This window comes from Ursus americanus, chromosome 14 (assembly GCF_024610735.1).
Source record: "Ursus americanus isolate L20-20 chromosome 14, mUrsAme1.1.p, whole genome shotgun sequence".
NCBI classification, from domain to species: domain Eukaryota; kingdom Metazoa; phylum Chordata; class Mammalia; order Carnivora; family Ursidae; genus Ursus; species Ursus americanus.
The window spans coordinates 33,635,116-33,660,759 of record NC_142140.1 but is presented as its reverse complement, the minus strand read 5'-3'; the positions used below and the strand labels follow the sequence as shown (position 1 = coordinate 33,660,759).

Sequence of the window (25,644 nt, the reverse complement as noted above, 5' to 3'; positions counted from 1 at the left end):
TCCCAATAGGTGAGGAACCCCTCCTATGTGTACCATGTACCTAGCTGGCATTGCACACAGCACACACTGCCCTGTAATTGAATCTTTAGTGTTTTGTTTTGTTTTTTTCCTGAGTGTGAGCTCCCAGAAGGCAGAAATTATATTTTCTTCAGTAGCCTATGTAACCTCCAGTGTCTGCAGAGCATCCTGACCATTACAGATGCTGAATATGTTCTGTTGGATGACTGGATGGTACACAGGAAGGGAAGGCAAGCTGGCCAGAATAAGGCAATGGTGCCCAAGGCCTCAGATGTCATCGTCAATGTCATCTCTAAGAGAAGGGCAACTTCAAATCCCTTAGCAATCCCCATGAAAAAGAAGGCTGGTGAATTTACTGTTTCATTAAGAAGCATAGGTTTACCAAAGAGGCCAGCCACATCTCTACTCAAGAGATGCAAAGTGACCTTCAAAATATCACTTCATTGGAACACAATGGACTTCTTGCCAATAGGATCAATTGGTTAAAATCACGAGGCTGGTTTTTACCTAGGTCATTGCTAACAATGGGCTAATAATTGCCAAGAATAGGAGGCACACATGCTTCATGATTACTTGTCCTGTGAAATTTAATTAGTACTAGAAACTCTGGCATCAACTTCAAGCCATCATAAAGATACAATACATTAAATGATGCCAGAACAAAGATGTTCTGCTTAGACCCAACAATATGCAAACACCAATAACCACATAAACACAGAATACATGTAGAGACTTTGTTATATAATGTAGTAAGTTAGGATTTTCTTTTATTTTCTAGACTGAAGAAGGCACTGTTCAAAAAAAACTGGCAAATCACAAACACTAATCTAGACAATATACTTTAATTGCAAATATTTAAGCAACATATTAGTTAAAGCTCCAGTCAGTCCAAATGACTAGATAAAATATATAAAAAAATATATTAAATGTGAATTCAGAAATCAGAGTTTTAGCCCCAAAGGCAAAGTCAAGCACATTAAAAAAAAAAAAAAAAAAGCCTTAAAGGTCACTTTTCCAAACAACTAGAATGCTGGCATTTAGCCAAAGAAATTTAAATTAGGTGATACCTGCTGGGTGACCCACCACTACTCTGTCCAAATAAGATTTTTTTTTCTATTATAAATTCCCTATACCATAGCTGACCAGCACCTCTCTCTAAATTAGTTGATATGATCAGTGTGGTCAAAATAGTTTCAATAATTCTAATAATTTTAATAATTCAAGAATGCTATATGTACATCAAAAATATAAAAAGAGAAAGTAATAGTAATAGTTCAAATATCATACATACTCATATGCACACATACAAGATGTTTACCTCTGTAAACTTCCTACAATGATGCCAGAGAAAAAGTGTAGCTAAAAATGTTAATCATATTAGTTGAGATAATACTCAGAGATACTGGAGAGAAAAATGCCTGTTATATAAAGTAAAAATCATTTTAAGGAATACTATTTCAAGAAAGAGCCAAGATGAGTTGGACAGTCCACAAATGGGAAGAAATGGACTCCTGTAGAGTCCTTTCGGCCTGGGTATTTACTGCTTTGGAGGGCAGGTGATGTCTCTTGTGCATTGCAGGATGTTTAGCAGCACCCCTGGACTCCCATCAGATGCTTACAGCAATCCCCCCTGCTGTGACAACCAAAACTATCCCCAGACATTGCCAAATGTTCCTGGGCTGGGAAGGCTGTAAAGTGCCTGCCAGCTGAGAACCCTGCTTTAGATCCACAACCACCCTGGTTGCAGCTACAACCCTTGGATGCCAGCCCAGTTTCTGGCTTTAGATGCAGAGTGAGCCCACCAACACTGATAGGTGGGCAGCTTACTTCAAGGTGGAGCAGCCTCCCAGACTAGTTACTCTTGGGACTAGGTGAGGAGTCTTCCAAATCATGAATTCATCTGTGACTCATCCAAGAAAGCTGCTTAGAAGCCTCTAATCACCTTTTGAGGTCTTGTTCCTTTAAGCCAACTACCAAAACAAAGTGAAACTACTATGATAGCAAAAATGGTGCAATCCTTTGAAAACAAAGCAGCGAAACAATCCAATTGCTTAAAATGATACATAAAGAATCTCACCGGGGAAAAATAAACAAACTAAAGGTCATCACAATCTTTTTTCTAAATATAGCTTAACATATATATTAACATATTTTTAAATTCCTGAACTGATGTCGTATTTTATTAATTTAATTGGTTTCCTATTTTTCATCACACTATTTAGTAACTTCATCTCTGTTGGTTTGGTATTAAATATAGACATCCTTGTATGTTAACCTCAGGTAAATTGCTCAAATTATAGTTTAGCTAATCTCTAAAAGTTAATGATCCCACTTGCCTCATGAGTGGGGCAGGATCACAAAATAGAAAAACACCAGAATAGTGTGGTGGTTAAGAATAGCTCCATCACTTCCCTGCTGTGTGACTTTGGGCAAGTTACTCTTTAAACCAGTCTCTTATTTTAAAAATAGGGAGTATGGTAGTACCCATGTGCCATTAGGTTTGTTATAAGGACTCATAACCTAATGGTGCAAAACTCTCAGCACAGTGTCTGGTGTATAGTAAGGGCTCAATCAGCAGCAGATAATTCTTTTGTTATAAAAAATTATCATTTGCATGGTTATAATTAAAAATGGTCATGAATAATCAATAATTTCATTTTATCACTCTCACCAGAATACCATGCCTCTAACAATCCAGTAAGTTAGAAGTGGGAACTGGAGGAAGAAGCAGTATTCTCTGCAGAACAAGACAGTATTCTTCATAAATGCCACATTTTCTTTTTATTAAAAAGGAAAAGGAAGCAAGAGTAGCTAAGTTCCCTTACTCAAGCCTTAACCCCCTTTTACCTCGTCAGGGTAATGGACCCAAAGTTGGAGGTGTTATACGTGGGTAGGACAACAGTCATTTCCCCATTTTGTTTTACTATCCATGGGTTGGTTCCATCTTGCGGCCTACATAGAACATAGTGTACTGGGAACAATGAGTGAGTCTGACATTTCACTGGGGCAAAAGACTCCTCCCACAGCTAACAATATTCGTTGGCCAGGAGTGGATCTCAAAGCGGTTTCTCTTCTCCCAAGTCCTCATTCATTCAGAATTTGCTGATATAATTTATTCACCCAATGTATATTGATTGAGGACCATCACCTGCCAAGAATTATGCAAGGAGCTAGAGGTATCTTGATGACTATGGTTGGGGCACTCACGGAGATTAGCTGTGGGAGGGAAGCCAACATTCACTAAAGGGATGCAGAATTTCAAACTGAGCCAAGAAACGGTTCTTTAAAAGTGTAAAACCTCTCCCAGCCTGCCATGTCAGCAAAGACTTCCCCGAGTAAGTGACACAAGAACTGAATGGAAATCTCTTGGAATCACATTTCCCAGGTTCCTTTTACGGCAGGTCTGGTTAGATCCTGCCAATGAGGGGCATCTGTGTAAAATTTGGAGCTCTCTCCCAGGACTTTAAATCTTAACCAACAGTGTGATGTAAGAGCACCAGGAGGAGGAGGAAAGGGCAGCCATCAGCGGAGAAGATGCCTGACCAGACATTCCTGGTTATGAGATCATGGCACTCTCTCCTTTCTCTTGGTCTCCTACAGCTGTCCTCGTTCTTGATCATTCCTAATCTGGTTCTACCAGCCAGATACTGGGGCTTTAGATATCCTTGCCGTAAATTCCCTTTTGCTCAAGGTAGTCAGAATTACCTTCTGCTGTTTGCATCCATCAAGCAGTTTGCTTCTGGTAATATACCATGTTGCTCTCCATTATGCATGTCTATCTCTCCAACCAGACTGTCAGCTTCCTGAGGACTGGAGAATGCCTTATTTCCCTTTGAGTCTCTAGGACCTAGAGTAGTGACTGACTGACACATAGGAAACATTCAGTAAATGCAAAAAGAATATGATTTCCCATATGTTCAAAATACAGGTGGTTTGCTAATAATAAATATAAAGGCGCAACTGGATTTTTAAGCACCAAGAAAGAGCTCAGTTCAGTCAAAAAGTCCTCCATAACTTACATCAACTTTACACTAACATGGAAATCTCTATGTTCTATAATCATCTCCTCGGATACTGTTTTTTGATAAACTCCATAGAGAAACCCAGTATGCTAATGACCATACTCCTGTAGCATCCTTACCTCTGAGCTTATCATCATTCAGAATTTTCACCGCCACACTTCCAAATTGGTAGAACAAAGCTGCTGAAGTGGGCATGTCCATAGACGCCACCCCCAGAAGCCAGTTCCACTCACCTCTCCTTGCCCTTTCCAACCCACAGGGCAATCCATGAAGCCCGGTAGGCAGCTAGTGAACTTGGGTTTCAGAGAAATCACCATCTGTTTTTCTCCCCCTAATAAATAAAGTACCTCTGTTCTATAAAGTGGGACTGAGACCTAGAATGAAAATGGAGATAGAATTTTTGTCCAATTTAATGGCTTTTTAAAAATTTCTCAGGTAGTAAGTTTATGTTGCATGAGCTACATAGCAGTCTGAATTTGATCTGGTTCAAATAATGCTACCATGTCCTATAATCCTGGGCATTATACACTTTCCAAATGTACAATGTCATCAAGGTTTTATGACATTTCCAACAAAAGCTCAATAGTCAGGTAGCACTTCATCAGCTGAAGTCTGAATTCAAGTATGAGAACAGAATGCAAAGGCTGCAGCTTGAAAACTGTATTGCTCCTCTGACTTCAGCATCACAGCCATAAGAGGATACTCCACTGAACAATTTTCATACATGCATATTTTTGTCCCCTACTAAAAGAACTCCATATCTGGGAATTATGGAGTAGAGCCAAAAATATAGCAGTAGAACTAAAAATCCACGCTCAATGACTGCTGTTTTCCTACAAAAGCTTGCTCAGAGATATTCTGTCACCTGGGGTTCTCTGTTTATTCAACTTTACTTCCTTCCTCAAGTAACAAAATGCTTAGAGCATTGTGTCCACACCTGCTGCCTAGACATGTGACCCATTCACATGACTCATGGAGGACACAAGATTTCTGAGACCCAAGGCTCTGAAGGCAAGACTGACAGATACGAGGTGCAAGCCTAGCTTCACCAGGTTAAACATGGCTATGAAAGGAGCATACCCATTTCTACTGGCATCAAAATACAGTGCTTGTTGCCAAAGAGTCTATAAGAAAGAAATATTAATACTACATGTCTGACATTGATATAAGTTTATTATTTCTTCCATGCCAACACACCCTAATCCGAAGCTTATGCTGTTCCAATCCAGGCCTGCCCTAAAAAAGCCAATTATGCTGAATGTGGTCAAAACTTGAAGGAGTCTCCACTCCCAAAGACAATGCTTCATTGACCCATTGGCTTCTGTATTAGGTTCCATATTTTGAGTAGGTTTCTGAAATGTGTGCATTACTTCTTTGGGTATTATCTCTCCTTTACATTGCGGGTATAATAGAACTCCTGTCCCTTCGCTATGTTGCCAATGTATTATTTCCTCCTCAAATGGATTGGTTAACACTCAGTGAATAAAACTTGAAGCTGAAGAACCTCTCTAAATACACATGAAATATTTCCTAATCCATTATCTACATTGTTTAAATAAGTGCGGTTATAATCATGTTGCCCAAAGGGGCCATAATATACAATTGGCTTTGTTCTAGAACTTCCAAACTAGTTCCCAAACCTTTAAGCTTTACTTTTGGGGCAAAGTATAAAATTTTGCAAAATGTGCATATCAGCAAATGTCATTCATCACTTAAACACTGAAAGTACCTTCCCAAATTCTTTACCGAGAACATCAATGCCATTTATTCCTCAAGAATAACAGCACTTAGTTTCAACTCCTCGTGAAACAAGCAACTGTGATGTTCTTCATTGATTGACACCTGGTGTCATCATCATAAAACTTGAGGTCCATCAATAGCCATCAGGGAAATTCAAATCAAAACCACACTAAGATACCACCTTACATCAGTTAGAATGGCAAAAATTGACAAGGCAAGAAACAACAATTGTTGGAGAGGATGTGGAGAAAGGGGGTCCCTCCTACGTTGTTGGTGGCAGCCACTCTGGAAAACAGTGTGGCAGTCCCTTAAAAAGTTAAAAATTGAGCTACCCTATGATCCAGCCATTGCACTACTGGGTATTTACCCCAAAGATACAGACGTAGTGAAGAGAAGGGCCATATGCACCCCAATGTTCATAGCAGCTCTGTCCACAATAGCTAAATCGTGGAAGGAGCCAAGATGCCCTTCAACAGATGACTGGATTAAGAAGTTGTGGTCCATATATACAATGGAATATTATTCAGCTATCAAAAAGAACGATTTCTCAACATTTGCTGCAACATGGGCGGCACTGGAGGAGATAATGCTAAGTGAAATAAGTCAAGCAGAGAAAGACAATTATCATATGGTTTCTCTCATCTATGGAACATAAGAACTAGGAAGATCAGTAGGAGAAGAAAGGGATAAAGAAAGGGGGTAATCAGAGGGGGGAGTGAAGCATGAGAGACTATGGACTCTGAGAAACAAACTGAGGGCTTCGGAGGGGAGGGGAGGGGGTGGGGGAGTGGGATAGACCGGTGATGGGTAGTAAAGAGGGCATGTATTGCATGGTGCACTGGGTGTTTTACGCAACTAATGAATCATCGAACTTTACATCAGAAACCAGGGATGTACTGTATGGTGACTAACATACTATAATAAAAAAATATTAAAAAAAAAAAAAACAACTTGAGGTCCAAAGGAAAATGAGGCTTATTCTCTTAACTTGCAATTACGATTTTATTCTATTTTCTCAAAGACAAAAAACCAAAAAAACTTGTGTCTAGGTTGCATAACCTTGGGCAAGCCTACCACAGTCCTTCAGTTTCCTGGGGTTAACAACTATACCTGCCTCATAGGATTGTGGTAAAAAATAAGTAAACAGTACATGTAACTAGCATAGCAAAGTATCCAGCATACAGTGTTCAACATAAGTTCAATAAATGTCAGCTTTCATCATTATTCACTACTGGGGATTTTAACTGAGAAGTTTTCTTTTGAATCCTTAGTACCTGCTCCAAGAACTGCCACTCTGTCTCTCTGTTAGTCCCATCTTCCCTTGACAGCCCCATTGATTCAAGGGTCTTCGGTCATGTCTTCTGAGCTCTCTTCTAAATATCTGTATTAATTAGCTATAGCTGCAAAGGGGAAATCAAATTACCAGGGCCTTGTATGTAAAGATCTCGACTGAAATGAATTAATAATATGACCCATCAGAGCACCAATACCCTGAGAGTGAGGATGGAAGCCACAGGGGCTGGGGGAGGCTTCATGGGCATGCGACTTGTGTAGCTGCATAGGGCCCCATGCCCAGAAGAGACCTGGCCTTGGTTTCATGCTCATTCAGAAATTCTCAATAAAGTTTGAATGATTTTAATTTTGCAAAATTATGTAGGTGGCTATTATGACTAGAGAGTTTTGATCAGAGTGATATAAAATGTTTTATCTTTTAAAAGGCCTACTCTGGCTTTTATGTTCAGAGCAGCCTATAGGAAAGGTAAGGGTGAAAACGAAAAACAGCTAGGATGCTGTTGATATAAACAAGGTGGAAGATGATAGTGGCAAAAGACACCAGAAGGAGGGGCCATTCATCTGCAGCTGCAGCATGGGTGCCCAGCAACATGTCTGTCTGCGGCAGCATCCCGTTCAGCTGGCTCCTCTTGCCTACCATTGGTTCCTGCCCAGTTTCCATGCTGGTAGCAAATGGGAATTAAAAAAAAAAAATCAGAGGGCATTCCCCACATCTGGATCCCCTACAATAGAAAAAATGAGCTGCTAAAGGAAAAAAGGAAAGAAGGGCCCTAGCTAGATCAAGCATCTTCTGTGTTAGGTGACTGTAGTCAGAACTTATTATATATTCTCTCACTGATTCCAATTAAGTAACAGGTGTAAACGTTAGTCCTCCCCCCCCCCACCAAAAAAAAAAAAAATCAGTATGGGTTCAGCAAGGTAAGATGTACTAAAATTTACATAAATAAAAAAGGCATCTAAAATATCTTTAAGACCCACAGAATACATTGCTCAACCCTCCATAAGGAAAAATAATTAACTTTTCAGACTTGTTATTATTTTAGATGTATATATAAATTTGTATAATTATCTATATGTTTCAGCTGGAAAATATAAAAAGAATCATCACTATTTAGTTTTCAGGTAATCAAACAGAAAATTCATCAGGCCAGGCTAAAAATGGCATGATACAACCAACAGTAAGTTAAATACCAGTACATTAAAAGTTTACACTTCCTAATCTAAAAGCTTAAAAAAAGTTTCTTCTCTTCCATATGCTCAAAAATTTCTCTGAAATGACAACACATGGATGATACCAATCCCCAATCTAACTTTGGCTTATGTCAGTTACTCACCTTCTTCTGAAGCACATTGATTTTTCTTTCCTTCACTTCTAACATATCCTTCATGTCTCGAATCTCTCCAGCCAGTGTCCCCTTCTCTTCCGTGAGGTCCTGCAGCTGTTTTGTTTTTTTATTGAGAAAAGATTCTTTCTCCTCCAATCGTAACCTCAGTGCATCTACCTGAGGTCAGGAAAAAGAAAGAAGGGGCAGTTTTACACAGCGGTCATCAGTAACCATCAATCACGTCCTGGCGGGGAGTGGGGCATCAGTGTACCTTTTCAGCACAGCATGGTCAAACCATTGCTCATGCTCATCTCAATGCCATGTGCTTTAACAGCCTGTATCTACTTTAAAGTCCTGTTGTGTATGTATCTGAACAGTGACACTTTTTAAAATATAAGGTATATATGAAACATAATGTGTCATGAAATAGTAGTATGTCTCCCTGTTGCGAATCCATAAGCTGGAAAACAAAGCACACTGATACTCCGTTGTGCAGGGAGGGCAGAACACTGCTCATGCTCTGCAGCATCCTCCAGGAGTATGGAGAACACAATGAGCCATGCCACGGACATCTGGAAGAACAAGACTGACAAGCAGAGAAACACTCCTGCATTAGAAAAATACAGGTTGCCAAGAGGAAGGAAATGCTATGGAAATTACCACTCTGCAGTGTTATGAAAGACTGCTTTCCAAATACTAAAGAAAAAAAAAGAGATACAAAAAAATCCTATTTCTACCTTAGCTCAAAAATTAGATTATTACAATTACTGCTTTTCAAATGTCAGTAATAAAGTGCAGAAACATAAGCTTTATTTTTTAGACTTAATATTCTGAAGACCATGTGCAAAAAAAAAAGTTTACACGGGTGATGTGCGAGTTGGGAATAATGGAAGATTAATCCTCACCCTCCATACCAGAAATCTGATAGACAGTAGCTACATCAACAATCAAAAAGTAGTGAGGTAAGCATGTTACTTAGAGATATCAAAACAACCAGGCAAAAAGAGTTAAAACAGGTTGTCTTGGGGAAGAAGAAATGGAATAGAGGTAATTAAGGGTCTGCTGCATCTCATCACAAATCTTGTTGAGCATTTTTCTATTATACTACCAGCAAGTAAAAGTTGGATGAAAACACACACACACACACACACACTCACACGAAAAATTAAAAAAAAAAAAAAAGAGGCAGGAATACCATAGTAAGCCAAAATAAATAGATATGTAAATACTATCAGGACACAGACTCAAAAGGCAACTTGGAACACTGGAAAGGACACTTTGGTTTTAGGCTGGATTCTGCTTCTATCTAGCTATGAGAATCAGGACAAATAACTCCCCCAACAGCCTCCAGCCTCAGTTTCCCTATCCACAGAACAAAAAGGTTGGAACCCCCAAGTGCCTGACATTTTATTATTTTAAAGACAAGAATCAGTCTTCGGGGGCGCCTGGGTGGCACAGCGGTTAGGCGTCTGCCTTCGGCTCAGGGCGTGATCCCGGCGTTGTGGGATCGAGCCCCACATCAGGCTCCTTCGCTATGAGCCTGCTTCTTCCTCTCCCACTCCCCCTGCTTGTGTTCCCTCTCTCGCTGGCTGTCTCTATCTCTGTCGAATAAATAAATAAAATCTTAAAAAAAAAAAAAAAAGAATCAGTCTTCGGTAGAACGCATCAGGGAAGGATGATGATTAGAAACAAAAAAGCTGTCAGAGTAGAAACTCCTTTTCTTACCCCTTTCCAAGAAAGGAGCACCAAAGTTTCTCCAGTTTCTGTCCCAGAGAAGAGGTCCCAGCAAGGAAAGGGGTGAAACAAGTGCTTGAAGCCCAGTTGGCAGAAGGACCCTAACCACATTCGAGACAAGATGGACATGGTCACCCTGTGACCGCACAAGGTGAAAACAGCATATTCCTTAAATATCTGATGGCTCTGCCTCTTCTTACATAAGGGCCATAGAAATCTAGGAGCTGGGAAGTGAAGGGGATACCCATGTCCTGGGGATTTTCTCTTGCCAGTAAATGAAATTCATGCCAGCTGCACTAAAGCTTAAGCATCCCAGATTCTCAAGTGGCCTTTGTTTAAAGTCATCTCCATCTACCAACCTAGAATAACATCAGTACTTCTCTTTGGGGGTTCATCCTATCTGGCAAAAAGAGAAATGTGATTTTTAGTTTATACATAAAGGGTGGCACTCCAGATTATAGTAGTGGTTATAAGGAGTTACATTCGATTGTAGAGATTTCCCACCGGCTGACCAGAACTCAGTGTGAATTTGAAAAGAAATTGTGGTCCCATTAGCCCTGCATTCTAGCTATCAAAGATGGATGGTCTATATCTGGACTACAGGAAACACTCAACATCCAAAACTGTGATATAAATAAATTACAATATGGGAGGTAGTAAGTGGTGCTGGAGAGAGTTTAGAAAAAGAGACTTGATAAATAATATGCTTAACATTTACTGTGCCTTCTTGCCATGTGTGATCTATTAGTGCCCTGCCACATCTTCCTGAGCCTAGAAGAGACAAAACCCTAGGTGTAAGAATGTTTCTCCAGGAGTAAAATAGAGAGCAAGGATGGCCATGATCAACACACTGCTCGCAACACCCAAACTCTAGATGGTCTTCTGTTTGGGAGTTTATTTTCCATGCACCCCAATACATTTATTAGCTTCAAAGGAATTTGAATCATGACCTTCAATCACTTCAGGCTACGCTTATGGCTTTGCAGTGTCCTAGAATCAAGACACAAGGTTTAAGGATTTTTTTTTTTTAAATAAAACTTTGACCTGAACCGCATCCAATTCTCAACCAACATTAGCCCAGTTTGCAGTAAGCAAGTATGACATCATTTCTAAAATCAAATTTTAACTTCCAGATGGTGCAAAAACCACAAGCAGGCACACAGGCCTCCTGATGTGCAAAAGTTTAAATACAGGGAAGATCAGGAAAGAAAGAATACAATCGATTAAAAATTAGAATATATAGTTTCAAATGGAGTTCTCCTCACGAATATTCAGACTTCACTCAACAGTGTACATCATTTATAAAAGAATCAGAAAAGCCTTCAAGGTTAGATTATATTCCAACATCAGGTAGAGACATAAAAGTTAAAATGTTTGGGAATATGAAATACCTTTCTCTGCCTCTTCACTCAACACCAAATAATTTTAAGGGCCTTGACTCTCTCTCTCTTAAACTTTGGCAGTTGACTCAATAATAAAACTTGGCAAGGCAAAGAGCACCATCATTTCCCAGAAAAACAAAAGAAAATTAGAAGTGTATGATATAGTCAGCGCACAAAGACCCATAGGTTGAATTTCCAATTTTTACATATGACTTAACCGCGTGGGAACGAGTCACCTAATGTTAAAACTAGGACAATCTTTTCATTTTAGGATTACTCATACCCTTCTGATCCAGTGTATGTGTATTTGTGTGTGTGTGTGTGTGTGTGTGTGTGTGTGTGTAAGAGCATGTGTGTGTGTGTGTGTGTGTGTAAGAGCATGTAACGTATGAAAATTTAACCTTTTATCTGACAGTATAAAACATGAAACATTTATCACTTCAGCTCCAGGTAATAACTTGAAAGAAAAGGGTCATGGCAATAAAATTGGCAAAAATTGCCAAAATCAGAGTTAAATATTATTAATCTTTATGTCAGCACCCAGGAATTATAAGCAGTTCCAATGGTGAGGTATGTTTCTAGAAGTGCTATACATAAGCCTCCCAACCTTTCTGCTGTATTTTACACAGGCTTCAGAAACAGTTTCAATGTTGTGACCAAACACTAAGTGCTACTTGATGTGCCATAAATAATTTTTAAAAATCAAATGGTTCATTTCAATCTTAAAATGACTACAGCAACACTTGAGGGGGAAAAAAAAAAGCCCTTGAGAGGGGAAAAAGGGGCCACTTGAAAATTTTCACAGATTAAATACTACTTACTTGACAACACTTCAGGAATTGAATAAACACACTATCACAAAGAACAACTTTAAAAGAATATGAAACTGGAACACTCACAGAACTCCCAATATAGTTTTATTTCACATTCAAAATTTCATTTGTTTGTTTTTCCTAATAGCAGACTTGGATTAAGGGTATATTTGAATTTGATTCAACTTGCAATCATTCAAATGGGGAGACAGTTTCAAGTTGAAAGTATGCATAATGTACACAGCCTCCAAAGACACAAACACTAAAAATAACCTAAAATTGAAAACTTACTGTAGTGGTAACCACTAGTTCTCACTCATATCCAATTCTCCTTTCCTTCCTGAATCCAGGGAAGCTCTCCCTTCCCAGCCCCTTGCAGGAAGATGGGGGTATGTGTTTTATTCATGAAATGTAAGTAGAAGTGACATATGCCACTTCCTGTCCATCCATCCCCACACTCTTTACCTTACTCAGAGATCTTGAAGGCTACATTTTCCAGATGGTGGAGCTACAAGATGGCAGAACCCCCATAAATCTGGATCCAAATGACCATGAGAAACAGGATCACTCCCTACCTTCTGCTGCTCTAATCCTCACCCTCAACATGGGTTGGACTTATAGTATAATCTGTCAAGCCACTAGGAAATTATTATAATTTCCACTGGTTTTGCTTAGGAGTAAGAACCTTAAAACTAGAAAGGTATGTTGGTCTTAGAGATTGCTATAAACCTAAAAGAAAAAGGGCCATTATTCCTCCCTTTACTGTAGGACCTCAAAATCTACTTTCCCCTATCCCTTTAACTCTAAATCCAAAGAAGGGGGGGGGGAATGACAGAAAGCCAAGGACAGAGCTAAAAAGAGCAAGTAGCAGAACCCTGGGGAGTGGACACTAGGGCCAAAGGTCAAGATCTTGGGAGCAGAGAGAAAGAGATCAAAGAGGAAGAATCCCCTAAAGCACGTTGGTTTGAACTTCCATTTGTAGAGACAAGTGGCCCAAGTGGACAACTCTGTTTTGCGAAAGTCTCTGCATTGCAAATATATATGTTCAAGCAATCATGGTAATGGCCATGGACTTACCCACAGGTCTTCCAAATGTCAGGAACACAATAAGGTGTTAGAAGCAAAATGAGGATAATAACAATACCTCCTTCATCAAGTTATTTTGAGGATTAAATTAAATAACATGCAATGCACTTAGCACAGTGCCTGGCACCTAGAAACACTCAATAAATCTTTGCTATTGTTATTATACTATTCTGCTTTCTACAACTACTAACCCAGTGATTTATATACTGTAGGAATGCAATAAAGGTTGCTAATCAGCAGCCCTCAGGAAAAGTGGAGACTCAGCAAGTAAGATTTTGTGCTCTAACATGTAGCAGGGTATTATATTGTCTGTCATTTATTTTAAAATATTTCAGCATACACTGTATGATATGTGTGTGTATGTGTGGAGGGGTATAAGGGTAGGTGGGTGGATGGGTGTATTTCCCAACTGGAAATAAATTCTCCAGGGGTAGTTAATTAGCCTATGAAAGACTTTAATTAAAAGCTGACATGCCAGAGTCAGCTACCAAAAGTTCCAAGATATTCTTTATATTTGACGAACACCTGAAATTTGGTCAATTAACATAATTGATGTGAGGAGTGATTTTTCCTTGGTGATGTGAGTGGTGTTTGAGATGTGTGGATTGGCTAGAAATGCTACACAAGTACTCCTACTCTTCCAGGAGCAAGATTTAAGACGGTTTGTCCAATGGAGATATGATGCAAGCCATATCTGTAATTATAAATTTCCTAGTAGCCATGTAAAAAAAGTAAAAATAAACAGGTAAAATTACTTTTAATAATATATAATTTGACCCACTATGTCCAAAACATTATTTGACCTGTAATCAATATGAAAAATATTAATGAGGTATTTCACATTCTGTCTTCTTCAAAATCCAACATTTATTTTACCCTTTCAGCATATCTCAATTAGGACTAGCCACGATTCAGGTGCTCAATAGCCACACATGGCTCATAGCTACCATATTGAACAGTGAAGGTCTATGACTAGTAAGCACAAAAATTTCAAACTTTAGATTTCAATATCCCCTGCATGTAAATGCTTCAGGGAGGATTATGGCCCAACAGCTAACAAGGTTGGCTGAGCTCTACCCAGAAAATATCATCGCATTGACCTAGCTAGTGTAAACCATTTGTGGCCTCAAAAGGATAGACAGCTGGAACTTGAAGGAGCACTCTGAGAGGTTGTGATGTACTACCTAAAGGCAAGGTCATGGGGTGGGAATCCTACAGCCTTCCTTTGTCTAACCATCAGAGGTTACTGATCTTTACCAAAGAGAACCACATGATTGTCAATGATCTAACTGGCTTTGTGATTCTGTTAGCACGGTCTTTCTGGAGTCTTGTTGAAGAGAAGAATTCAGAATAATCATTACTTTTCAAAAACTCTTTTTATACCAATCCTTAATTATAGCAAAAGTTGCCTTTCAGAAAAAAAGTCCTTCAGCAGCTGCACCATCATACACCAGCTATATAGATGAGACTATGTCCATCTCTTATGCTACGCTTGGTTGAGTTATGCCCTTCTACTCTTGGATTTCTGCAGCTATTTTGATTTCAGATTTCTCCTCTCTGTAGGAGCTTTTTTTTTTTTTTAAATCTACAGTAACTAGAATTACACATTCATTTAACAAATATTAAGAATCGATTTTGTAGGGGCGCCTGGGTGGCACAGCGGTTAAGCGTCTGCCTTCGGCTCAGGGCGCGATCCTGGCATTATGGAATCGAGCCTCGCATCAGGCTCCTCCACTATGAGCCTGCTTCTTCCTCTCCCACTCCCCCTGCTTATGTTCCCTCTCTCGCTGGCTGTCTCTGTCTCTGTCGAATAAATAAACAAAATCTTTAAAAAAAAAAAAAGAATCGATTTTGTAGCATGCATTGTTCTAGGTCAGAGATACAGCATTTTAACAAGGCCATCAGGTCTATGAGTTATTGAACCACATATTTGTGAAGTTGGGGGTGCGGTAGAGCAAACAAGTATTATGTCAATATCATCAGTAACACAATTTTTAGAATAAGTGGGAAGTAATACAAATATAAAATCTAAAAGCCTATGTAAAATATTTATAAAAAACTGGAACAACAAAAGGCTAATTTGTGGATATTTTTATTTATTGGTAAAAATGTATATGTGCATATACACAAAATAATAAAATTCGTGATTTAGCAAATATCGGCTATTATAAATCAAACCTGGAGAGACACTTTGGTATTCAGTAAAATGGTTTATTTAACCAATAGCTGCTCTTTACTGTGCAATCTTGGAACACTAAATGGTCTTCATTGATCTTTAAATCCGTTGTGCTTTATACCTGCTCCACTGCTTTCAAGATAATTTTGAATAAATCTGGGTCATAAAAAAAAGGCTTGTAATACTAATAAGTATGAACAGATGATGTATATTCTCTTTTAAAAAAATTATTTTCTAGCTTTGTCCATTAAAGAGGCTTAGAAAGGGGTACCTGGATGGCTCAGTCAGTCGAGCATCTGCCTTTGGCTCAGGTCATGATCCTGGGGTCCCAGGATTGAGTCCCACATTGGGTACCCTGCTCAGCAGGGAGTCTGCTTCTTCCTCTGCCCCTCACCCCACTCATGCCTCTCTCTCTCTCTCTCTCTCTCTCTCTCAGTCTCTCTCTCTCTCAAATAAACAGATAATCTTTAAAAAAGAAAGGTTTAGAAAAAGTGTGAGCACCTACCCAAAATGCCCAGACTGTGGTCTTTAAAAACCATATCTCACTAAAAGAAATCAGTTTCATGGTAGAAATGCTTAATTTTAGATCTGTGGCAAGAAATGTACAAGGTGGGGGCGCCTGGGTAGCGCAGTTGTTAAGCATCTGCCTTCGGCTCAGGGCGTGATCCTGGCGTTCTGGGATCGAGTCCCACATCAGGCTCCTCGGCTGGGAGCCTGCTTCTTCCTCTCCCTCTCCCCTACTGTGTTCCCTCTCTCGCTGGCTGTCTCTCTGTCACATAAATAAATAAAATCTTTAAAAAAAAAAAAAGAAATGTACAAGGTGAATATAGAATACCCTGTTGAATCAGAAAGTAAAATTATTAAAGGCCAAATAGTCTTTTTTATTGGCCATGCCTGGGACAGTTGGGTGCTGTTGTATGAACAGACAGGGGGCAGGAATAGAGTCTGGGGCAGGTAGGGAGCTACAGCAGTCAACCAGAGGAGAGACAGTAGCTGCCACAACCAGGATGGAGGTGATAGAGAGGAAGACCATGGCTGTACTTGAGATATATTTTGAGATACAATCAGAAGGCAGCTGGCAGAACTGAGGGTTTGTATGTATAGAGATGAAAGGAAGGAAGGAATCAAAAATAATTCCTGGCTGGAGTAACTCTTTAGATAATGCAATTATTGCCTGTGCAGGGAAAGACTAGGGAGAATCAGACTTGGGGGTAGGAAACCAAGAGTCTGAGATTACGTTATGCATAGTCTGAGATGCAAGGAAACATCCAAAGGTAAATGGCTATATAACTTGGAGGACCCTAAGACAATAGAACCTGAACTACAGTCTAACTTATGTGTGGATAAGCAGTCCTGTAATTATATCTACATTCCTCCAAAAGACTAATTAGGATATCTACTGCCCACTTACAGATTAACTCCTACTTAGATGCAACTGTTTGAGACCAAGTTAATAAACACTTGTAAAAAGATGACATCAATACAGTTGAAAACCAAGAGATATCCCTTTCCTAAAAAGATTCCTGTTTTTTTATCTTTATTTTTAAGGTTTCTCTTCTCCACACAGTCATGAGTAGCAAGAGATTTGGTCATTTCTAAAAGGCTCTTAAGTTCCTCAAGACAAATGTCAATGATGTATTTACTGTTCTGTTGATCACTGCAGTCGGTAGACTGATAATGACTGGGAAAAATCGGGCTATATGGTTCTGCTTCTGTGGGCTGGCTTTCCTTTAGCAACCAAAAGCTTATGCATTTGACCAAGGGAAAAACCTATATTATATTTTAAGATATTTAGATAGCACTAAAAGAAACAATAATGGCTGTATTATAAAGTGCTTCATAATTTACAATATACCTTTCTCTTAAATTATAAGTCTGTTCCCTTATACAATTTCAACTCAAAAAATAAAATTCAGGGATATTTAGTATTATATAACCACATGCTGTGCTTATAAAAGTTAAGTTACAATCACCAGCTTGTTAATAACACAGTTGAGATTTTCAGGTTGTAAAGATGCATTTTGTCTTACCTACCTGTCAAAAAATTTTACCCAAGACCCACATGCCACCTACTTGAAGAAAACAATGCTTGGTTAAGAGTGCTTCGTATCACCCACATGGAAGAATTCATATCATATGCGGGTTAATAATCCAGCCAACTTTATAAAGCCTGTTTTCATACTTAAGTTTTTGGCTACTTCTTACACTAAAATTAGGTGGTTTTAAGTGACTAGTCCAAAGTTCAAAATTTAATGTTCAGTTCAGTTCCAGCAAATTTCTGAAAACACATGGGAATTGTAACTCATGTGTTAATACTTAAAGTTTTTGTTAATAAAACTTCCAACACTAACCTTACCTCATTGAACTTACCTCACTGGTTTTTATGCTCACTATAAAACTATAGCTGTCATAATATTTTTGAATTACTACAAAAGGAAGTAAGCCATTCCAAAGTCAATGTTATTTTGCAACATGATGATAGTTATAAATTCAAAATACTTAAAACCAATTTGCAAAGCTATCAATCTTAGTACCTCCTAACATTTAAAAACCCCATCTTCAAAACATTCACTACTATCAAAAAAACAAGTTAAGAAAACACCATGTATCATTCATATTGCAACTTCCCTTCAAGTAAGCACATTATATTTAAACAAGAAGATGCATTTTAACATAAAATTTTAAAATACTGGTTCTACTTAGATATACCATGAACTTTCTAAACTATCACTGAAGCCCAAAGAACTTGAATCACTGAGAATTTAGTACCAAGATTAAGGAATAATTTTGTGATCTCAAGGTCAGTGCTTTTCAATAAATCCAAATAAATAATCTCCATCTAGGTATACTTGACTTGTTTGTCAATGACTGAGAAATTGGGAACTGTAGTCATTTTATTTAAAAATGAATTAAACCCATATTTTAAAGTCATGTCTCTTAAATCAAGACCCAGACTCCAGAAGGATGGGCACTTGTGTTCAAGGATACATGAGTTTCCTTGAAGAGTTGTTTTATGTTGTCTTTTCTTTTTGATGATTATCTCAAAAGTTAAAATGAACTTATTCTGGATCATGTAAACAACCCCTCATAAGCAAGAATTGTTAAGAGATTTCAATATCTGCCTTTGTGTTTGCATTTAAGATTCCTTTGGGGTAAAATGGAGAAAGCACAGAAGGACTTCTTATTTCTCTGATATGTTCCCTTAAAATTTTTGCCATTGGACATCATGGTGGCCATGTAAACAAGGCGTTCATCAGAACTACAGGAACAGCAATCAGTGAGGAAAGCAGGGTAACACACAGAACAGCACTATGCAGACCTCCTGAACTAGCACCTGAGCCATAATGGTTGGCATCATAGTCATATCAAGTATAAATTAATGTCCAGCAAATAATCCTTTTCCATATAAAGTTAATATCATTAATTTAAATTTTATAGGCTTTGGCACTGTATTTTCATTTAGTGTGTAATTTTGATTTGGCTTCATAGTTCTGTAAGAGTTATAGACGTGCCTAGTCTTATCTTTGTGCCTAATTAAGTAACATAAGTAATAATTATTACGTTAAGCAATATTGAGTGTCTATAACATTCTTTTCATTTTTCTCTTTTAAAAGGAATTTCCTTTTCTTCCCAAGTGTGAAACAACCTGCTCTAAGTAAACAGTATTTATTCTTTGAAATCTTCCTGGGTGTTGTGCAAATATTAAATGGAGGAATAGAGGTGTGTTCCATGATCAAGCTAACTGGGGAAATGTGGCTAGCTCTCTTAATTTATGGTAGACATTAGCACACTATGTTTTGACATCCCATAACAAAGATCTTACATAACTCACCTTTTCTGGCATCTATTTAACCGCAAAACCCTTGTTTTTCTACGAACATATAATAATATCCTTCAGAAATGTTTAGGAAAGATTATTCTCGAGTATCTTTGAGCCATCAAATATTAAGGCATGGCATAGACATGAAATGTTTGAGTGTGGTGAAATGAGGACGCACCACTGAATTAGATTCAGAAGGCCCTGGCTCAGAGTTAATTAAATATTTTTAAGATGTCACCTGTGCCTCACAGTGTGTTAGGTGATGCACCAGAGTGTCTTATGCATTTCTCAGGGCCACCTGGAAGGGAGGTATTGTTTACAAGTAAAAATACTGAAGCTCTGAGGGCTTGTAAGGCTAACTCAGTAGACTGCATTAAAGCCCTATCTTCTGGTCCAAGATTCACTCCACCAGTCTGCTTCCAGGTTCACTCATGGCTCTGCTGGCACCTGGAGGTGGGGCCTTTGGGGAAGTCACCTGCTTCTCAGGGACTCAGGTACCACCTCTATAAACCAACACAATTCTGTTCAAAGTCTAAAGTCATCACCTACCCCAAATTTTTATGATGCCTGAAAGTGAGTGATCCAGATACTAAAACATATTTTAAAACTTTGGTAATTAAAAGAGTTTGGCATTGATGCAGAAAGAAAAAAAGGAAGTCCAAAATTGATTCATATACTTATGGAAACTTAAAGATTTATTTATTTATTTGACAGAGAGAGAGAAGAGCAGGGGGAGAGCAGAGGGAGAGAGAGAACCTCAAGCAGACTACACAGGGCTCAATCTCACAACCCTGAGATCATGACCTGAGCCAAAATCAAGAGTTGGATGCTCAACTGACTGAGACACCCAGATGCCCCATACTTATGGAAATTTAATATATGATAAAAGTGAGATTTAGAGTCAATAAAGAAAATATGGATTATTTAATTAATAATGACTGAAAACTGACCACCCACTTACAAAAATAATAAAGATAATGCCTTACCTAACTCCTAACCACAAAAATAAATTCCTAATAAAGAATTAGATGTAAAAAAATTAAACCATGAAAATTCTAGAAAAAAATATGGGGGCTCTTCTTTTTATTTCTGAAGTATATTAGTCCCCTCTGATCTGCAGGGATATGTTCCAAAACCTCTGGTCGATGCTTGAAACCACAGATAGTACCAAATTCTATATATACTATGTTTTTTCCTATACATAGATACCTATGATAAAGTTTAATTTATAAACTAGGCTCAGTAAGAGACTAATAACAATGACTAATGTTAAAATATAACAATTATAACAATATACTTAATAAAACTTATGTGACTGTGGTCTCTCTCCTCTCTCTCTCTCAAAATATTTTTTCTATCATACTCACCCCCTTCTGTTTGTGATGACGTGAGTTGATAAAATGCCTACATGATGAGATGAAATGAGGTGAGTGACATAGGCACTGTGACATACCATTAAGCTCCTATTTACTTTCCGAAACCATGGAAAGCAAAACTGCAGATAAGTGGGGGAGTACTCTATAGAAGTACTTTCTGAGCAAGAGAAAAAGCTTAAATACCATAAAGGAAAAGACAGACAAATAAGATTAAATAAAAATGAAAATGTCTTCATGAAAAAAGACAAAAGGCAAACTGTAGAAAATATTTGCAAAAGCCAAATGTAAAATGCAATGTGGGTTCCAGTATAATATGTTTCCAATTTGTAACTACAGAAGGAATATGTGCTTATGTGTACATAGAATATTTCTGGAAGAACACATAGGCAAATAAGTAAGAGTTTATTAAATGTCTACTATATGCTCAGTTGCATAGGTGATTAAAAACAAGGATTAAATTAATGTTAGTCAGTTACACTTGTAAGCTAACTAGGGCATCCCACTGACTGCTCTGGGGAACTTAGAGTAAGGTAAATCCAATCAGGCCCAGAGCTCCCAGAAAATCAACTGATCATCTGCCTTTCCAACTGACCTCTTCTCAGGGCAGAAATGCTGCAGTTAGAGAGACAGGCAAGGGCACAATCTTTCCTAGAAGAATTATTGTGGTGGTACATATTATAACTGCTATGACTCTTTATCTAATATATTATTAATACATTGTTCAAAGCCAAGTAAGAGTAATAGCTATACACAGAGCTTCTTAAGCTAGACTCATCAAATTCATATCTTAACCTATTAATTATATATAATACACATTTACATATAAATGATATATATTATAAAAAATAAAATATACTATTTGCAGCCATATATTATATTACACAGTGGCAAATAATAACTCTATTCTCTATCCATTTCTAAAATGCTCTGAACATTGGAGCACATCGAGAGAGACAGCATTCACTGAGAGACACCCCTGGTAACAAAGGAATTGGCTGATGTGATTTCCCTCCCATGCCCCTCAGCATTAGTACAGGTCCACTTCTGGGAACCAGCCCAGTGCAGACATTCACTACCTAGCTTGCTTACACCAAGCCCCACACTCCACACTCCAGTGGAACCACACCTAGTCACACGTGCCTCAGTCCCAGCAGAGCAGGCCCCCTCCCCCAGATCAGCCCAAACCCTTGCTCACACCAAATCTCCCTATGGGGGAGTTCCAGCAGTGATGGCGACAGGTCTCTTTTCACAAGCAGACCAGAGCACACTTAGTTAAAACATGCCATTCAGGCCAGTGTCCAAACACTGCCTACAACAAGCAAAAAGAGCCTCTGCAGATGACTGACCTAAAGTACAAAGTGGCCAGGACAAAACAGCAGAGCACAGGCAGCACACATTGGAGATATTCCCAGAAGTGCCAGACCCTGGGGAATAGGGGACACCACATGGCAGTGCACTACAGGACCTCTTCTTCATAAGGCTATTACCCTCAAGAACAGGAGATGTAGCTGACTTTCCTAACACAGAGAAACAGGCACAGAGACTTAGACAAAATGAGAAGACAGGGAAATTTAACCTAAATGAAAGAACAGGACAAGGTCATGGCCAGAGATCAAAGCAAAACAGATACGTAACATGTGTGATAGAGAATTTGTAAGAACATTCATTGAACTTAAGAATGGAAGACAAAAGTGAGACACTTAACAAAGAGATAAGGAATAACATATCAGAGATAAAGGGCTCAATAAAAGAAATGAGAAACATGCCTGATAGAATGAATCCCAATGGAAGAAGCAGAGGAGTGAATTAGTGACCTAGAAGACAGAGTAATGGAAAGTACTCAAGCTGAACAAGAGGAAAAACAAAACAAAACAAAAAAACCAGAATTACGCAAAACGAGAATAGACTTAAGGAACTCAGTGACTCCATCAAACATAGTAACATTCATATTATAGGAGTCCCAGAGAAAAAGAGAGAAAAAAGGGGGAAGAACATTTATTGAAGAAATAATAGCTGAAAACTCCCCTAATCTGGGGAAGGAAACAGATATTCAGATCCAGGAGGCAGAGAGAACTCCCATCAAAATCAACAAAAGCAGATCCACACCAAGACATTTGTAATTAAATTGGCAAAATATAGTGATAAAGAAAAAGTTTTAAAAGCAGCATGAAAAAAGTAGACAGTTACTTACAAAGGAAAACCCATAAAGCTAGCAGGGGATTTTTCAGCAGAAACTTTCCAAGACAGAAGGGAGTGGCATGATATATACAAAGTGCTGAAGTGCTGAATGGGAAAAATCTGCAGCCAAGAATACTCGAGCCAGCAAAGCTAGAATAGAAGGAGAGATAAGAATAGAAGGAAAGATAAAGAGCTTCTGAGACAAACAAAAACTAAAGTAGTTCATGACCACTAAACCAGCCCAGCAAGAAATATGAAAGGGACTTTCTGAGTGGAAAGAAGAGACCAAAAGTGACAGGACCAGATGGCTTCATAGAAAAATTCTATCAAACACTTAAAGAAGAATTAATACCTATTCTTCTCAAACTATTCTCAAAAAAATGGAAAATGAAGGAAAACTTCCAAATTCATGCTGTAAGGACAGCATTACCCTGACACCAAAACCAAAGACACCACTGAAAAAGAGAACTATAGGCCAATGTCTCTGATGAACATAGATTTAAAAATCCTCAAAAAAATATGCATAAACAGAATTCAACAATACATTTTTTAATTTATTTTTTTTAAAGTTCCATAATTTATTACTTGCATATAATACCCAGTGCACCATGCAATATGTGCCCTCCTTAATGTATTGTTGAATTCTCATGGGATAGGCTGGTGATGAGAATTCAACAATACATTAAAAAAATCATTCACCATGATCAAGTGGGATTTATTCCTGGGTGGCAACAGTGGTTCAATATTCGCAAATCAATCGACATGATATATCACATCAATAAAAGAAAGGATAAGAACCATATTATCATTCCAGTAGACTCGCAATAAGCATTTGACAAAGTTAATATCCACTTCTGATAACACCCTCATCAAAGTAGGCTTAGAGGGAACACACCTCAACATAATAAAGGTCATATATGAAAAACCCACATCTAGCAACATCCTTAATGGAAAAAAACTGAGAGCTTTTCCCCTAAGGTCAGGAACAAGACAGGGATATCCACTCTCACCACTTTTATTCAACATAGTACTACAAGTCCTAGCCACAGCAATTAGAAAACAAAAAGAAATAAAAGGAATCCAAATCAGTAAGGAAGAAGTAAAATTTTCACTATTTGCATATGACATGATACTATATATAAAAAAACCTGAGACTTCACCAAAAAACTGCTAGAGCTTATAAAGGAACTCAGTAAAGTCGCAGGACACAATATCAATGTACAGAAATCTGTTGCATTTCTATACACAAATAATGAAGCAGCAGAAAGGGAAATTAAGGAATCAATGCCATTTCCAACTGCACCAAAAATAATAAGATACCTAGTAATAAAACTAACCAAAGAGGTAAAGGACATGTACTCTGAAAACTATAAAACAATTTCTGAAAGAAATTGAAGATGACACAAAGAAATGGAAAGACATTCTACACTCATGGATTTAAAGAACAAATATTGTTAAAATGTCTATACTACCCAAAGTAGTCTATACATTTAATGCAATCCCTATTAAAATATCAACAGTATATTTCATAGAACTAGAAAAAAAATCCTAAAATTTGTATGGAACCACAGAAGATCCTGAATAGTCAAAGCAATTATGAGAAAAGAAAAGCAAAGCTGGAAGGTTCACAATTCTGGACTTCAAGTTATATTACAAAGCTGTAGTAATCAAAATAGTATAGTACTGGCACAAAAATGGACACATAGATCAACAGAACAGAATAGAAAACTCAGAAATGAACCTGAAACTATATGGTCAATTAATCTTTGACAAAGCAAGAAAGAATATTCAATGGGCAAAGAACAGTCTCTTCAACAAATGGTACTGGGAAAACTGGACATCAACATGCAAAAAAAGAAACTGGACCACTTTATTACACCATACACAAAAATAAATGCAAACTGAATTAAAGACCTAAATGTGAGATCTGAAACCATGAAAATCCTGGAAGAAAATACAGGCAGTAATCTCTCTAGTATCAGTCATAGCAACTTCTTCCTAGATATGTCTCCTGGGACAAGGGAAACAAAAGCAAAAGTAAACAATTAGGACTACATCAAAATAAAAAGCTTCTACATAGCAAAGGAAATAATCAGCAAGACTAAAAGGCAACCTATGTAATGAAAGAAGATATTTGTAAATGACATATCCAATAAAGTGTTATTATATAAAATATACAAAGAACTTTAAAAACTCAATACCCAAGGGGTGCCTGGGTGGCACAGTCATTAAGCATCTGCCTTCGGCTCAGGGCGTGATCCCAGCATTCTGGGATCGAGCCCCATGTCAGGCTCCTCCACTAGGAGCCTGCTTCTTCCTCTCCCACTCCCCCTGCTTGTGTTCCCTCTCTCGCTGGCTGTCTCTGTCAAATAAATAAATAATCTTAAAAAAAAAGAAAACTCAATACCCAAAAAAACATGCAATCTAATTAAAAATGGGCAGAAGATATGAACAGGTATTTCCCCAAAGAAGACATCCAGGTGGCCAACAAATACATGACAAGATGCAAATCAAAACTACAATGAGGGGGCGCCTGGGTGGCACAGCGGTTAAGCGCCTGCCTTCGGCTCAGGGCGTGATCCCGGCGTTATGGGATCGAGCCCCACATCAGGCTCCTCCGCTATGAGCCTGCTTCTTCCTCTCCCACTCCCCCTGATTGTGTTCCCTCTCTCGCTGGCTGTC

At 38.3% G+C, this 25,644-nt stretch overlaps 1 protein-coding gene across 2 annotated transcripts in view; it reads right to left on the bottom strand.

Annotated features, from left to right (window-relative positions):
• The window catches only part of ERC2 (ELKS/RAB6-interacting/CAST family member 2), an 858,173-nt gene that overhangs the window by 521,990 nt on the left and 310,539 nt on the right, over positions 1-25,644 (bottom strand). For both annotated transcript variants that reach the window (XM_087866956.1, XM_087866957.1), the window contains one exon: positions 8,408-8,575. In XM_087866956.1, the coding sequence (XP_087723082.1) occupies positions 8,408-8,575 (168 nt within the window). The remainder of the gene's footprint in view (positions 1-8,407; positions 8,576-25,644) is intronic.